The sequence below is a fragment of the Lissotriton vulgaris genome, chromosome 10 (assembly GCF_964263255.1).
Source record: "Lissotriton vulgaris chromosome 10, aLisVul1.2, whole genome shotgun sequence".
Lineage (NCBI taxonomy): Eukaryota > Metazoa > Chordata > Amphibia > Caudata > Salamandridae > Lissotriton > Lissotriton vulgaris.
The window spans coordinates 202,276,924-202,293,601 of record NC_141698.1 but is presented as its reverse complement, the minus strand read 5'-3'; the positions used below and the strand labels follow the sequence as shown (position 1 = coordinate 202,293,601).

The 16,678-nt window shown below is 43.7% G+C and overlaps 1 protein-coding gene across 1 annotated transcript in view; it reads left to right on the top strand.

Annotated features, from left to right (window-relative positions):
• The window catches only part of LOC147684992 (villin-1-like), a 382,427-nt gene that overhangs the window by 205,437 nt on the left and 160,312 nt on the right, over positions 1–16,678 (top strand). The window contains exons 5-6 of the mRNA XM_086940888.1: positions 5,012–5,120; positions 14,537–14,647. Coding sequence (XP_086797014.1) covers positions 5,012–5,120; positions 14,537–14,647 — 220 coding nt within the window. The remainder of the gene's footprint in view (positions 1–5,011; positions 5,121–14,536; positions 14,648–16,678) is intronic.

Sequence of the window (16,678 nt, the reverse complement as noted above, 5' to 3'; positions counted from 1 at the left end):
GAGGCCACGACACCGGGGCTCTTGCCGGGGTCTGCATGCTAGTTGCTTCTCCTCCTGCCTGGGGTATCGCGTCACTCTGCCCCCTCCCACCCACGCGCGGCAGCCAACCCTGGTGCTGCATGCAGCACCAGGATGGGCTAGGGGGCACACTCTGTACTCGCCCTGGGCAGCCTTTCAAACCCGGCCGGCTGAAGCCGCACCCCTGGCCCCTTCTCTATGTCTCAAGTGTTTTGCTGGCATCGGCGCATGCGCGGGCAAGTCTCAGCCCGGCAATCTCATGCGCGCAGTGCTGGCCTGCTGCAGACTGTCACTCAAGCAGCTGCAGCAGACCAGCAGCCCCGCCCCCCCCCCCACCTCCTGCGCACTCCGACCGTCCGCACCTTTACCATTGACGTCGCATGATGATCCGTGTCACTCCCGCTGTTGAAGAGAATTACTAATACTGAATTAGTGGTAGCTTTAACTTAAGCTTAGCTGCAGTGCCACGGTGCGTCCAGAGCTTAGTGGGGCTACGCCCCTACGCCCCAATGGACGCACCGCGTCTGCGATAAATACATCACTAGCAAAGGCATACCCAAACACAGCGAGGATAGACAGAATGCAGATGCTCATTCAGACATTTCAGCCACAACACTCTCTGCCAGCTCGAGTCTTCATTCAACTCATAGGCATGTGGCATCCTGCATATTCATAGTCCCCCATGTCAGACTTCAAATGCGCCCATTACAGGAATGCCTAGCACGGCAATGGAACCAGGCTCAAGGGCAACTAAAAGACCTAGTGTTGGTGGATAGTCGTGCTCACTACTCTCTGCAGTGGTGGAACCCACAAAACCTTTCCAAGGGACGACTGTTCCAAGAGCCAGTTCCACAAGTAGTACTAACAGCAGACGCATCACTGACAGGCTGGGGAGCCCACCTCCTTCATTACACAGTTCAAGGGCTCTGGACAAACAAAACAAAAGAAACTGCATATCAACCAACTGAAGTTACTAGTGATATTCCTAGCCCTAAAAGCATTCCAAAAGTACTTGTGCAGCAAGACCGTGTTGATCTGGACGGACAACATGACCGCAATGTACTACATCCAGAAACAGGGAGGAACACACTCTCCACAGCTGTCCCACCTGGCACAGAGCATATGGAATTGGGCAATTCCAAAAGACATCTTTCTCCTAGCAGAACACCTTCCAGGGAAAGACAATCAAATAGCAGACATGCTCAGCAGGCACAGCTAACAACTGCACGAATGGGAGATTCACTCCCAAAGTTCTCTAACCATTCTTCCAAAAGTGGGGTCACCCAGAAATAGACCTGTTTGCCACAAAAGAAAACTCAAAATGCCAGTACTTTGCCGCCAGGTTCCCACATCCGTTGTCACAGGGCAATGCGATATGGATGAACTGGTCAGGCAGATTTGCGTACGCTTTTCCCCCAGCACCGCTGATTCCGCTGGTGGCACGCAAAAGTGCGGCAACAGTCACTCACGCTAATACTAGTTGCTCCCACATGGGCGAGACAGCCATGGTACACAACCTTCCTGGAGCTTTCAGTAGTTCCTCATTAAAGGCTGCGCCTCGCACCCCATCTTCTGACTCAGAACTATGGTGAAATCAGGCAACCATATCCAAATCAAATGAACCTAGCGATCTGGCTCCTGAAGTCCTAGAGTTCGGATACCTTAATTTGGCTCCTGACTGCATGGACATTATCAAAGAGGCTAGACGACCAACTACGAGAGCATGCTATGAAGCAAAGTGGAAAAGATTTGTTATTTACTGTAACAATAACCAAATCAACCCATTAGATGCCTCCGTACAAAACATTATATGTTACCCACTGCATCTTCAAAGATGCAACTTAGCATACTCTTCAATAAGACTACACCTAGCTGCTATAGCAGCATACCTTCAAAACAGGCAACACCTTTCACTGTTTAGAGTACCGGCAATCAAGGCTTTTATGGAAGGTCTTAAAAGGGTGATCCCTCCAAGACACCCTCCTTCCCCAGTCTGGAATCTAAATATAGTACTTACCAGACCTATGGGTCCTCCCTTCGAACCTCTACACTCATGCGAACTGCAATTCTTAACGTGGAAGGTAGCTTTTTTGGTTGCCATTACCTCACTCAGATGAGTTAGCGAATTACAAGCACTAACTATTCAAGAACCTTTCATGCAAGTACATGCTAACAGGGTAGTTCTTAGAACAAACCAAAAGGTCATGCCAAAAGTAGTATCAAATTTCCATATTAATCAATCTATAGAACTGCCAGTGTTCTTCCAGAATCCACAGTCAGTAGCCGAGAGAGCCCTACACACACTAGATGTAAAGAGAGCTCTACTTTACTATGTGGACAGAACAAAATCATTTAGAAAAACAAAGCAACTATTTGTTGCTTTTGCACAACAACATAAAGGGAATCCAATATCAAAGTCAGGAATAGCCAGAAGGATAGTAAAATGTATTCAGATATGCTATCAAAAGGCTAAACGCACTTTAACCGTCCCCCCAAGAGCACACTCTACAAGTAAAATGTGGGCATCCATGGCTTTCCTAGGAAATATTCCTCTTGAAGACATTTGTAAGGCAGCCACATGGACTACCATACACACTTTCACAAAACACTACTGTGTAGACGTGCAAGCAAAGCAGCAAGCTGCTGTAGGCCAAGCTGTCCTCAAAACTCTTTTTCAAACTGCTGCAGCTGGCACAGGTGGCCACCGCTAGAGGAGATACTGCTATACAGTCTATGCACAGATATGAATTCAGCAGCCCACATGCCTCGAACGGAATATGCTACTTACCAGTATGCATCTGTTCTTGGCATGTAGGGCTGCTGACATTCATATCGCCCGCCCTCCTCCCCGGTGCCTGTCGCAGCTGCAGCATTATCTTTTGCATGGCCATCTCTTTCTTTACTATCTCCATCTCTGCCACAATGGCGAAAAACAATCTGAGGATGGAGAAGATGCCCATGCGCACTGTAGTCCAGGGGAGGAGTCCCCTATCTCGTGATACTTCGAAGACTCTTCCAAGACAACAAAGTGCAATCATCCGGACCCAACACTAGGCGGCGATCTATGCACAGATATGAATGTCAGCAGCCCTACATGCCAAGAACAGATGCATACTGGTAAGTAGCATATTCCTTACATAACCATGGCGTGAAGTAATCAGAGCGCATACAATAATTTTCCTTGCTGATTCAGGGACCAGGCTCAAGAATGTTTTTAGGCTTTTTTTAATTCGAAAAACAAGTGACAGTGTTCACCTATGGTGCAAAAGAAAGGTCACTATCAAATCTGTCACCCAGGAGCCTTGCCTGCTCCACCGGAGATGGAGAAGAACCCAGTTCTGTAGGCCACCAAGCACTAGACCAACGAAACGCATGCTTTGAACCCATACAGTATAACTTTGTTCCCCTAGTTATATAGCACCTCAAAAACCCTACATGTTATCTACCCTTCCCGACCACACAGATGCCCATGATGTGGTGCATCAGAGACGGATTTTCTACATGTGGGGTGTAATTTTACAGTTACAGCGCCCTTCTTGAGAGATGTGCTGCAGAATATTAAGCTGGCCACTGGATGGGAGATTGAGGGCACCCCACGTGAAGTGTTACTGGGCCTGCTCCCAACCCCTGCAAAAAAGAAACGTAGCCGCAAGTTTTTAATGTTAGGGTTGGTGCTGGCAAAGAGGCGGATAGCCATTAAATGGTTGAATGCCCAACCATCCGGATATAAGGAATGGCTGCGTGATATGTCTGAATGGGCAGTGGCTGAGGAGGTCAGGAGGAAACACGTAAAAGATGGGAGCAATGACTGGAGGATGATCTGGTAGTGTGGAGACAGATGCTCTTGACCTGCATGGGAACGAGACTGAATCTGACGAACATATTGGGGATGCATGAAGAGAGATATACATACCGGGACACTTGGTCGCAGGGGTTTACCGTATCAATGAACAAGAGCAATATTGATATGTTAAGAAATATGCATGATACGAAGTAGGATTCTGACACTGCCACATCTTCGTAACTAATCGCAGTAAAAATCTCTATCTACAGCTTTACTTGAGCTGTACGGGGTGGAGGAGTTGGGGAACTGTTTACACAAAGTTATTAATCACTCATGCGGTTACTTCTTGTAATATGTGTTGTGATAATGATGGTTGTAAAGTGTATTGAACTGAACAATCAATAAAAAATATCTAGAAATAAATCACTAGACCAACGCGAGGGTGAACATCGAAAAAGTATAACTTCAGTGTGCACAGGGTATGTGAGGTGGAGCTGCCAGGAATGAATCCTGCTTGATCAGGTTTTACAAAATGTAGCAATAATAGTGTTAGGTGGGTTGCAATGAGTATAGCCAGTATTTTGGGTCCCAATTTATCATCGTAAGTGGTCGGTAGGAGTCGCATTTGTGAGAGGTCCTATCTGGCTTTAACAGCATAATTATAATCACCTACCTCAGGGACTGGGCTAGCAATTTCTTAACACTAGGAGAAGCAACCACTTCTTCCTTCTGGCCTATTCCTTTAGTAGCCCATCTGAAATATCCTACGGTAATGTTCATTCCATCAAGAGCCCCTTTTACTCAGATGGGTCTGAAATAAAGTCTCCTGTGAATAGTTCCAAGCTCTCCAACCTTCTTTTGACATGCTACGTGGGTGGCTTCTTCAATAAACTGGTCATGTCAAAGACAGACAATGAGTGCTCCTTTGGAACAATGCAGCGCTGTCTGTTATCACACACAATGAGTGGAGTTGCAAAAAAACACTGACTTCGTGAGTTCAAACAAGGTGTCTATAGATAAATGCTACTGTCTGCAGTTTCTCTCTCCCTTCTATGTTTTGAGTAAAAAAATGGGAGAATCACCTTGTCAGTTTACTCCCTCTTTCACCATTTTCATAACATTCATAACAATCAGAATTCTGAGAGAGTTTCTCACTGATGTTGAGGGATGCTATTAGACTAACTCTTTCCTTACCATTCCTTCCCACAGATACAAGAAAGGGGGTGTGGCTTCAGGATTTAAGCATGTGGAAACAAACACGTACAACATCCGACGCCTCCTGCATGTCAAAGGGCGGAAGCATGTAGCAGCCTCTGAGGTGGGTATCTGCGGATGTTATTTATGGCTCCTTTAACAAAGATTAAGTAGAGTAATGCAGCATTGTAATGGATAGCGAGGAGGTACCATGCCCCATCTCCAAACATGTACTGAGACTGGTGCATGTACAGATATTTAAATGCCTTGGGCTGAGCAGGAGCTCCTAAATTAGTGGGGCCATTCCTGCATCAAAAGAGTCATATCCAAGGGTCCTAGCATAATGCACAAATTCCGTAGACTCTGGTGCACTATTTAATGATTTTTAAATCCAAAAATATATCCGTTCCCACTTAGGACTAATGCAGAATTCTGATTTATTTCTCAATGTTTCTTGGAAAATCCCAAGTTCAGTGACTTCAGTTTTACATGGTGCATCATTTCTGAATCTAGTGGCATGTCTACTTTGTATTTGTAGAGCTTTGAGGTTTATGAAATATTGTTGCACCATTATGGTAGAACTTCATTGTTCCTGAACTAGCCATATATCACTGTTGGGAGTATTTTATGCTTCTTAAACAATTGCTGCCTTATTTATGGAGTAATACAGGAGACCTGAACCATTCCAGCTCCACTGTTTGAGAAATGCATGGTTCTTGAACTATTGTTTATACATTGTTAAATAAAGGCACAGCTCTAGGACTATTATAATGCTGTAGCTGTATGACTCTATTTGTCCCACGCTATTGATGCTCCATGATTTATGAAAACATTTATTCCCTGAATAATACGGCCCCACTTATGGGCAAAACCGTAGTATCTGAATCTTTGCAGCTCTATTGTTGTAGAAGTACTTGCCAACTGAGCAATGTGGCTCCACTGCTGGAGAAAATCATTGCTAGCTCCAGAAGAATTAGTGCTGGATACAAATATAGTTGTGAAACCTTTCCTGCAATATTGTGGGGCATGTGCATATTTAAGAGCCTCTGCACCTCCACTTAACATCTTATGGAGAAATTGGAGAAGTGGAACATCTGCCCCAAACTGCTCTGAGAAATTATGTACTTATACACGAGGACCTGGGTTTGAGTGAAGGGAGGCAGCCAAACCAAAGTTCCATACAGTCCGCGGATTAAAACAGGGCTGTGTGCTGGCCCCTCTGCTATTCACAACAACAGTTGATACCTGGGGGTCTGAAAACATATAAGTGAGTCAAACAAGTTGGATCACAAAACCAGGACTACGCAAGATAACACCAGTGAGAAAAAGTTAGTAACTGCAGGCCTAGTCAAGGCTCAAGAGCACATGGAGAAAAATAGTTCCCATCAGAAGCCACACTGTACCGCCCTCTTTGTCATCATTTGGGTTCTCCTTACCCAGGAGACGAAACGGCCGGTCAGTTGTTACCGTGACCGAAAGATGTAATAAGTGGGAAGTACAGAAAAAAAAAAAAAAAATGCAAGTGGCTAATGAAAAAGCAGTGTATAGTGATTAGAGTGAAAAGTGAGGGGTAATAGTAAAATTAGGTGAACTGGGTAGAAAAAGAAATTTATTAATATCTCCCAATCCCTAAGATTAAAAGGCAGGTGTGAGTGCGGGTTTGAAATAATAACCACACTTTATAATGGTCAACATGTTTCTGCATTACATAGAACAGAGTTTCTAATGCATTCTTCAGGACCTTGTTGGAAGTACACTACTGCTTTGTGAATAATAATGATGAAAAAAATGATGAAAAAATGTCACCTGGGTATTCCAGGCGTGCTCAACCGTATACCATGTATGTTGAGAGGCTTCACCCCACCTGGCTGCAGCGCAGGTAAAAGGAGCACCGCTCTTTCCGTCGGTGTCTCCGGGCAGTCTTCAGTACTGCTTGGGGGGGCCTCTGCTATTCAACCTTTACACAGTGGACCTGGGCCCGTCCTTGTCTGGAGCAGCATTAGTCACTCCAAAAATTGGCGACAGGAGAATTACTCTCATGCAGTAAGCGGATGACTTAGTGTTGCTAGACCACATGAAAAATGGTCTGCAAAAAACTCTTACCGCTCTGAACATGTACAATCTCAGGAATGAGCTTGTCACCAATGGGAATAAAACAAAAGTTGTGATCCAAAGAAGAGGCTCAATAGATGGTGGCTGGGGTCACTGAGGTTGGACTGTGTGCAACCCTATAATTATCTGTGAGCTTGGCTGAGCGAAACTTGGAAATCAACCCTGCACTTAAGACATGAAACATGAAAAACAAGGCAAGAATGGTCATGTACACTTTTGTGAAAAATAAATGCCACTCTAGACAGCTGTGACCACTGCAATACAGAGGGTGGTGTCTGCCAAATGGCTACCGTGCTTAATTACATCCAACAAGCAATTCCAGGCATGCTGGCAACCACCCTAGAAAAGATACAGTGCACAGCCTACAAGATGTTATTCTATCTCCCAAAACATACAAGAAACACTTTGATTAGGCTGGAATTCGGGCTAGTGCAACAAAACCTTGAAAACTTGGCAACCCCGGCAAAATATTACTTCCAGCAATGGCAGCCCCGGCAAAATATTAATTCCAGGCAATGGGAGACCACCTCAATAAAAATAATTTTTACTAGTTCCAATAACCCATGGTTTATTAACCTAGCTGCAGCAATGGAAGGTCTGCAACTTGCGGTGGAGAACCGGGATACAAGTAGGATCAGCTATGCAAGTATTAAAACTGCAATAAGGAAACAACTGCATCAGCACTCACGAAAATTGGATATGGATGCCCTCCTAGCCAAAGACCCGCATAAGTCTCTAATGGCGCCACAACTGAATATCCCAACCAAACTCCATCTCCAGCAGGCAGTGGATAAACGCGCACTAACACAAGTTCTATCAGCAAGACTAGTTCCTCTTCCAATCAGAGAACTGTACCCAAACTAGAGAATGATTGAAACCGTCACCTGCTGTTGTTTGTGTAACTACAGAAAGGAATCTCTAGCACATTTATTACTCTGTTGTCCGGCATTGTTACATACCCATTGAACATTACTGAGGCCTATATTCCTACAACATGGTACCCGCTCAGTCGTAGAGGCCCTTTCTCTTCTATATAACTTGGAATCAAGGTTTGAAATGGCCAAATTCAGGAAATTCAACTCACTAGCCCGTAATCAGCTAAGGAGCAGGAATAACCAACAGTCCCAGCAGTGAAGCTGTCCACCATCCAGCACAGTCAGGGGCTGGGATAGTGTGGTCCGCGTCACAGCAATTAACTCTGACTAAGACTTTTGTGTGGTCCAATTATATTGTACTTCTAGGGGTACATCACTACTCCTCACTGTATTCCCACTGCTATTTGCACTTTGAAATGTTGCACATACTTTGCCACTGTATTCCGCACTTCAACTTCATGCTTGTGTGTGGCCACAATCCGTGTTATCATCCCAACACAATCCTACCCTTTACTTGAACTACCTGAGTACCTCAAACATACTCTGGCTTGTACCTCTAAGCACTGTACTCAGCACTGTAATGCCATGCTTTTCTCTCTCATTTTCACCAAGGATGCCTCTGATATTTGTACTTGGTAATAATTTGTAATCGATCGTGTCATTATGAACATGCATTTACATATCAACACAACTTTTAAAGAATGTTTTGAAAAGGTTCTGTTTTTTGTACCATAGCTCTATGGGTTTTAAGCACCTTTTTAATTATTTTAAGTAATCACACAATAAACATTATTGCTAAGCATGGGCGGAAAATCCGTTACGCTCGCGGATTTTGCGGATTTTCGGTAAATTCGCAATCCGCGAGATTCGCGAATTTCCCGCAAAATCCGCAAATTTGCACGCAGCGGATTTTTTTTCTTTGCGGTGTAAGTTCGCAATTGCGAACATGTAGGTGCGGCGGGCAGCAACAATCTCGCACTCGCGAAATTACAAAAATTGCAATTCTGCACAAGAAATCTACTAGCAAGCAGCATAGACCTTCTGAAAATTATGATTTTTATCAGAATAACTCCTCAGGTTGACATTTGCCTGCACTTTTTTGGATTTGAGGCCTTTTGATTTTCTTTGGATAACTTTTGGATTAGAAATCAACTTTCTCATATAAGCTTGGCGGGGCATTACAGTTGCTGTAATGCTGTTCTGCAGAAAAACGAGTTTTGCAAAAGTGAAAGCAGGTTCAAAAGTTCAAACTCATCATTAGTAACCGTTCCCTGTAGTGCTTCCTGACAAGGGCCCCTCCAGAGTTCAGTTGCTAGTTGCAACAATTGTATGACCCTGCTCTGACCCTCACAGCAGGCTCATAGAATAGCTACAAGTAGGCCACAAAGGTCCTGGAAAAAAAATTGCACTGCAACAGAAAGCAAATTAGAGATAAGGAAGCAGGTGCCAGACTGGAATTTTAAAACAGTGACACATTAATAAATCAACCCTAAATTAATTCATGTCAGTTGAAGCAGGCAGGTGTGCTTGCTTTTTCCCCCCATAATCTACAGTGATGATGAACCAGAGGGTGACATAAGGCATTGATGTCCCAGAGGGTGGCATGGGTGAAACAGAGGAGGCAGGGGTGAAACAGAGGGTGCTGGGAACCTGTGATGATGAACCAGACGTAGAAACAACATAATCGTGACCGTTGCGAGCCGACATGTAAGTTCACAATTGCGAACTGTTACAAAACCCTCTCGAACTGCCAGAAATCCTTGCGAACTGGCAGAAATCCTTGCGAACACCAAAAAAAACCCTGCAAATTCCCAGTTCAGTTACTAGTTGCAACAATTATATGACCCTGCTCTGACCCTCACAGCAGGCTTATAGAATAGCTACAAGTAGGCCACAAAGGTCCTGGAAAAAAAAATTGCACTGCAACAGAAAGCAAATTACAGATAAGGAAGCAGGTGCCAGACTGGAATTTTAAAACAGTGACACATTAATAAATCAACCCTAAATTAATTCATGTCAGTTGAAGCAGGCAGGTGTGCTTGCTTTTTCCCCCCATAATCTACAGTGATGATGAACCAGAGGGTGGCATAAGGCATTGATGTACCAGAGGGTGGCATGGGTGAAACAGAGGATGGCAGGGGTGAAACAGAGGGTGCTGGGAACCTGTGATGATGAACCAGACGTAGAAACAACATAATCGTGACCGTTGCGAGCCGACATGTAAGTTCGCAATTGCGAACTGTACAAAACCCTCGCGAACTGTCAGAAATCCTTGCGAACTGGCAGAAATCCTTGCGAACTAAAAAAAAAAAAATCCGCAAATTTGCGAGAATTCGCGGATTTTGCAGATTGCGAGTTCGCAAATTCGCAAAATTTGCGAACGCCAGATTCGCAAAATTCGCCCAAGCTTAATTATTGCCATTGTCAAATGCATGCTTCCTAAAATTACTGCAGCATTGTTAGAAAAATATGTGATTTTTACTATTGCTGCTCCTTTGTTGGCTAAATGCATGAATTCTACATGGCTGCTTAAGTGCTGAAGAAATGATTATTCTTACTATTGCTGCTCTGCTGTTGAAATGATGCACAATTACTATCATTACTGCTCTAGCATAGCAGTAGTGCATAATTCCTACTGTTACTCCCCTATTGTGGAGAAATGCATTATTCCTGCTGTTCTGGCTCAGATGTTAGAGAAATGCATGATTGCTGCTCCATTGTTCGATATATGCTTGATTTCAAGCCTTGTTCCTCCAATATTGGAGAAATACCTGATTTCTGCTGTTGTGGTTCCATTACTCGAGATATGTGTGATTTATTCATGCATTGATCTCTCAATATCCGAGAAATGCCTGATTCCTGCTATTGCGGCTCCATTGTTTGAGATATGCATGATTTCACACAATGTTCCTCCAAAATCGGAGAAATTAATGATTCCTGCTATTGCTGCTCCATTGTTTAAGATATGCAAGATTTCAAGCATTTTTCCTCCAGTATCTGAGAAATGCATTGATGTGTTTTATCTAGGACCCCGATCAACATTGTGACCTCATGCCCCTATACGGCTATAATCAATACATATCCCTATAATGGCATAATAATCAGAGCCATATTTCAGTAACTCGCCTCTGCAGTCCATGACACAGCAGAAGCCACTTCCTTAGATTCCTAGATAGCACACTGAGTTCTTTCGACATACCAAACCCCCAGCAACCTGGGAAAGCCCCGCTTGCTTTGTTTTGATTAGTAATAGAACTCCTGAGAGCACTGTAAGAATGACCAGTTCTTAGTGACATCTATATTGACGTCTTATGTCCAAAAACTTACATCAAACTCGGCACCTTTCAGGTATAAATATACCAACGTTGCCTTAAGCAAACACACGGTGGTGGTGAATACTGGAGCAGAACAGCTGTCCCCTTGCAGAAACCCCAGCAGATGCGAGAGGCCCACGAACGCTGCCCCTCCTCTTTGATGCGCTGAGAAAGACGCTGTCTTTTTCTCCTGCCGAGAAAATCCAGCTCCGGCGTTTCCAGCCTGCCCTTGCGGGTGACTGGGATATCGGGTCCTGGGAGGGAGATACCAGACCTCCTACATTCGATTCCAGAGTCACGGTGCTGACTGAACCCTTGGAGAGAATTCTTGAATCAAACTCTTGGCAAAACCAACTTAACTTAAACTGCTACTTACTTACTCCCTCCCACGTATTAGGCTTAGGTCAGGTACACCGGGGTAGGCGTAGTTAGAAGCACCAGTTGAGGTTGTTAGCCAATGTATATATGAATTTATATATTTTATTCATTTTAACTATCTTATGGCTAAGAAACCATATCAATGCTTTTACAGTATTATTTCGTAATACTCCTTTTACTGTACGCACTTTTCATTATAACAAGTCTTGCTATTGTGGCAATTCATTTCTCTTGCATGAGAAAGAAGACTGCTCTATAAATAATATCTTTTATTGAAAACGCCCGTCTCTCTATTCTCTGCACCCCTGGTGAAATCAAATCTGCACAACTGACTGAGTGAAATAGCTGTCTATTGTTTCACACAACTCTAGAGATTGACTCTTATTCTGGGGAGCAAAGTTGTCATGTTTATGCGGTTGTTGGAACCTGAATCCCTTCTTGTCTGTGCCAGGGAAGCTGATCACTTCCTATTCAGTCAAGAAAGTTTCCAGTGACCTCTGAGCTAGCTGGCGCAAACCTAAATTAAGTCTAACATAGTCATTAGAGACCTAGAAGACCGCAGTCCTACGTCTACACTGCTGTTTATGTTATTCCAATGCGCAGGGCCTATAGGGAAAATAGGAACTTCACTACAGCATGATCCTGCTGTTGCTGCTCCATTGTTAGATATGCATGATTTCAAGCATTGATCACCCAGTATCGGAGAAATGCCTGATTCCTGCTATTGTGGCTCTATTGTTTGAGATATGCGTGATTTCAAGCCTTGTACCTCCAATATTGGAGAAATCCATGATTCCTGCTATTGTGGCTCCATTGTTTGAGATATGCATGATTTCACGCATTATTCCTCCAAAATCGGAGAAATTAACGATTCCTGCTATTGCGGCTCCATTGTTTGAGATATGCATGACTTCAAGCGTCATTCCTCCAGTATCTGAGAAATGCATGATCCTACTGTTGCTGCTCCATTGTTAGATATGCATGATTTCATGGATTGTTCCTCCAATATTGGAGAAATCCATGATTCCTGCTATTGCGGCTCCATTGTTCGAGATATGCATGATTTCAAGCCTTGTTCCTCGAATATTGGAACAATCCATGATTCTTGCTATTGTGGCTCCATTGTTTGAGATATGCACGATTTCGTGCATTGTTCCTCCAATATCGGACAAATTAATGATTCCTGGTATTGCGGATTCATTGTTTGAGATATGCATGATTTCAAGCATTTTTCCTCCAGTATTGGAGAAATGCATGATTCCTGCTATTGCAGCTCCATTGTTCGATATACTTGATTCAAGCATTGTTCTTCCTGTTTCGGAGAATTACATGATCCTACTGTTGATGCTCCATTGTGAGGAAATACATAGTTCCTGTTATTCTTGCTCAGATGTTAGAGTAATGCATGATTCCTGCTATTGCAGCTCCATTGTTAGATATGCATGATTTCAATTATTGTTCCTCCAGTATCGCAAAAATGCATGATCCAAGGGTTGCTGCTCCATTGTGGAGAAATACATAGTTCCTGCTATTCTTGCTCAGATGTTAGAGAAATGCATCATTCCTTCTTTTGCTGCTCCACTGTTAAAGATATGCATGATTTCAAGCATTGTTCCTCCAATGTCGGTGAAATGCATGATTTCTAGAAATGTTGCTCCAGTATTAGAGCAATGCATAATTTTTACGATTGCTACCTCATAGCTGAAGAAGAGCAGGATGACTACTGATGCTGCTCAGTGTTGGAGAACTGCTTTATTCAGACATTTGCTGCTCCTTTTTTTGAAAAAGACATTATTCCTATGATTGCTACTCTAGTGCCGGAGAAGTACCTGACTCCTACAATTGCTGCTCCAGTGTTGGAAAAAGCTATACAAAAGGGGGTGATGGACGGAGCGTTTAAGCCAATCAAACACTCACCCCCAGTCACCTGATCTGGGTTTAATCCATCACCATTCTTTAGCTCACTCAGCCACCCCAGTTCAGACATGGCCATATGCAAATCAGTCTGACCCTGTGCCTCATGGGAACAGTCCAGCCTGAACTGCCAAGCCATGTCTTCCCTGGACCAGAAACAAGCTTCCGAGGACCGGTTTCTGGCATTCCAGCCGTATTCAGCCCGGCTTGCTTGAATCCAGTGGCAAAGTGAGCAAGGGACTCACGTCTGAGCATACCCTGCCACACTTATGGCGGCCAAAAGCGGTACAAAAGGGGGGCGGTGATGGACGGAGCATCTGAATCAATCAAACACTCACACCCAGTCAAAAGATCTGGGTTTAATCCTTCACCGTTCTTTAGCCCACTCTGCCACCCCAGTTCAGACATGGCTATATGCAAATCAGTCTGACCCTGTGCCTCATGGGAACAGTCCAGCCCGAACTGCCAAGCCAGGTCTTCCCTGGACCGGAAACAAGCTTCCGAGGACCGGTTTCTGGGGTGGCAGAGTGGGCTAAAGAATGGTGATTCAGATGCTCCGTCCATCACCACCCCCCTTTTGTACCCCAGTGTTGGAAAAAGACATGATCCCTGTGAAAGCTGTTCTGATGTTGGAGAGGTGCAGAATCCTTCCATTGATTTTCCAGTGACTGATAAATGCATGCTTACTATTGCTGTTCCGTTATTAGAGGAATATGTGGTTTCTACTATTTGTGCTCCAGTGTTGATATTAATGATTCCTCCAGTTCCAGATGCATTCTTGCAGACATCAATGATTCCTACTAGTGCTGCTCCATTCTTGGAGAAATGCATGGTTACTGAACCGTTATTTGACCAGTACGCCCTATGTATGTGTTCTGTACCATTAACGTAAAACAACTGATGGCTGTGAGTACCAGTTATGTAGTTTCTGTGCCATTCCGTTGTAGGTCGAACTATCGTGGAACAGCTTCAACAGCGGCGATGTCTTTCTGTTAGATCTTGGGAAAGTGATCATTCAGTGGAATGGACCAGAAAGCAACAAGTCTGAAAGAATCGGTGTAAGTACCAAGGATAACATTTATTTTATTTGATTCAGAATGTAAAAGAAACTGAAAATAACATTAGACATATACAGTTTTAGGGTGTGCACCTTTAAACAGCGTTGTTCTTCAATTCACCAGAATCACTGGAAACCACACTTCTGTACATGTTTTATATTCTAAGTTGTGATATTAACAAAGCAGATATCTAGTACCTAGTAGGCAGTACAGGTCTGTATTTTGCTACATGAATGTATGCCACACACGCAGGGTTAGCAAAGCATACTGGGACGTCTACAAAGCAAAGGCTACTGCATTATATTGAAGAAAGAGACACAATGCGATGGGCGGGGAGATAAATTGAAGAGCCTTTCGTATATGAGAGGAAAACGATGAAGAGGTGAGTCATGAGATCTTTCTTAAAACATCATAAGGAGGCATCAAGGTGTAGGTGCTGAGGGAAGTTATTGTGTAATTCTGTAGACTGGGAGGATAAGAACGGATGACATATTTATTGGGGAGTTCTTTGTGAAATGTTTGGATTCCAAGTCTTGCCATGGTGGAGCTTCCGGCCGATTGGTTGTCTACACAGAGTTTGAGTTAATTTCTTATGTTATCTGCCGTGTTTATCAGTACAGACTTGAAAATGACACATTAAGCTTTACTGTGGATGTGAGCTGAAAGAGGGACACTCTGTAGTTGCTTTTCAGTTGGGAGTTTGTGGTCAAACTATCTTTGCTTGGTGATTAAGTGGGCTGCTGCATGCATGTTCAATCTTTAATGAAAACAGGGCAGTGTTTGGAAGGCCCACTGATAATGCATTGCCAGTAGATGTCATATTTTACTGTAACCTGTGTGACCACGAAAGCCTTTGAGGAGCCCTTTGTGGCCAATATGTGAGAGGGATTAGAAAGCCACTGTGACCACATCAGCATTTAGTGTTAAGAGCTGAACAAAATTCCCATTGTTTGAATGTATCAGCACCTGACCGAAAAATATTATCTGAATTTCTTCCAAGAATATCAAGAGAAGGCTCTGGTTTCCATCTATCTTGTGCTTTAATGCCCCTATCACTGGTCCCCCAGCTAAAGCATTTAAATGAGGTTTGTTCATATCCTTGTATCCAAAGAGCTAATTGGAGAGCTGTCCTCACCAGTGTGCATATATATACAAAGAGTTCATGCAAGTAACATTTACTATGCTGTGTTGCGTGAACAGGAGAGCACAGCAGTGGCGGCTGCTGAACTTTGAAAGAGGTGCGGCGTAATTTTCTTCCTCAAATTAGACCGAGCAAAAATGCAAGTCACCTTACTTTCAGAGGATACAGGAGTGTTTTCACTTTTGAGGAAACGCTAACTTCAAAATAAGTGCCAGTTGGTGCATTTTACAACACATTTGAGTTACCCAGGCCTCCATTAGCAGTTATCACATTTAGAGCCTGCCTCATGCATAACATGAGTAAACATCACCCAATTCTCTACTTGCTGGCTTTGTTTCCACTGATACCATGGTGCCTTCACTTGTCACAAAGCACCTGTAAACACCCTCGAACCTAATTAGACAACTTGCACATATGTGTATTCTCCCACAGATAGCTTTAAGAAGGTTTCACTGTCTTGCTGATAATCTCCTACCAGTTCCACATACCCTCTGAGTCATAAAACAATCATGCACATGCCCACACACAACCAATTAATAAAAGTCACATGCACACACCCGACCAAGCTAACTCACACCTATTCATAAACACACTCACTCATACATAACTCACACCTATTCATAAACACACATTCACATACCTCTCAGTCCGTAACCCCCAGCCTTAATCGTCCGCCTACAGCTGAGCAACACATACAGTAATGACAGTCACTGACCCCATGCACACTAACAAAAGGGGCCACTGTGACAGCCCTAGGCGCACTGAGGAGACAAAGCCCTCACACACTCGGGAGATGGCAAAAGTGCAATATATAAAACAAATTTTACCAAGCGATGACCATGTTGCTTATTTCCTTTTCCCAGAGTGCGTTTCCATAGCACTGTTTTTCA